The following is a 964-nucleotide window of genomic DNA, read 5'->3' as shown; positions in this document are numbered from 1 at the left end:
CCTCCGCTCGGGCAGGTGAATGAGACCTGGACCCTGGAGGACTGCACGGTGGCCAGGTGCGAGGGCCACAACCGCATCGTCCTGCTGGAGCCCGGGCCCGTGGCCGACGTCACCTGCGCCAACGGGCGCCCGCCCGTCAGAGTGTGGCCCGCGGGCGAGCCCTGCGCCTACCGCTACGAGTGCCAGAGGGGCCCCGTCCTCCTCCTGGGCGCCCCCGTTGTCCACCAGGCCGGGCCAGGCCGCCCCCTCCTCCCCCCCGGGCACAGAGGGGGCCAGCGGAGGGGCCCCGTCCTCCTCCTGGGCGCCCCCGTTGTCCACCAGGCCGGGCCAGGCCGTCCCCTCCTCCCCAGGGGTCACCCCCAGTGGCAGGACTGGACTGTCCCGCACACACACGACTCCTGGGACCCCGGCCACCGGGCCTGCCACGGGCACCTCTCTGACCCCCGGCCCCACCCCGTCCACCTCCGGCACGGCCCTGGTGCCCACCGTGACCCGCCAGGGCTGTGAACTCCAGTGCGCCTGGACGCAGTGGTTCGACGAGGACCGCCCCGGGCCCGGCCCCGACGGCGGGGACTCGGAGACCCTGGAGGCCATCCGCGCCACCGGCCAGCCCGGCCCGGCCAGCGTGTGCGTGCGAGAGCTGTGCAGCTGGTCCGACTGGTACGACGGTGGCCGCCCCGAGCCTGGCATGGCGGGCGGGGACTTCGAGACTCTGGCGCAGCTGCGGGAGCGGGGCTTCCCCATCTGCCCGGCCCCCACTGGCCTCCAGTGCCGCGCACAGTCGCTGCCGGACACGCCCCTGGCGGCGCTGGGCCAGCGAGTGGAGTGTGACCCGGCCAGGGGGCTGACCTGCCTCAACAGCCGGCAGGACCCTCCGCTGTGCCACAACTACGAGGTGCGGGTGCGGTGCTGCAGGCGGGTGCCTTGCACGGCCTCCCCGGCGCCAGGCCCCGCGCCTGCGGGC

General features: G+C 75.8%; 1 protein-coding gene across 1 annotated transcript in view; it reads left to right on the top strand.

Annotated features, from left to right (window-relative positions):
• MUC5AC (mucin 5AC, oligomeric mucus/gel-forming) overlaps positions 1–964 on the top strand; it is a 47274-nt gene that overhangs the window by 39302 nt on the left and 7008 nt on the right. The window contains exons 27-28 of the mRNA XM_012734336.1: positions 16–233; positions 322–947. Of these exons, the coding sequence (XP_012589790.1) occupies positions 16–233; positions 322–947 (844 nt within the window). The remainder of the gene's footprint in view (positions 1–15; positions 234–321; positions 948–964) is intronic.

This window comes from Condylura cristata, unplaced genomic scaffold, assembly GCF_000260355.1.
Source record: "Condylura cristata isolate star-nosed mole 26May11 unplaced genomic scaffold, ConCri1.0 scaffold00054, whole genome shotgun sequence".
Taxonomy (NCBI): Eukaryota; Metazoa; Chordata; class Mammalia; order Eulipotyphla; family Talpidae; genus Condylura; species Condylura cristata.
Note: the sequence above shows the minus strand (reverse complement) of the source record. Positions and strands in the feature narration are given on the sequence as shown.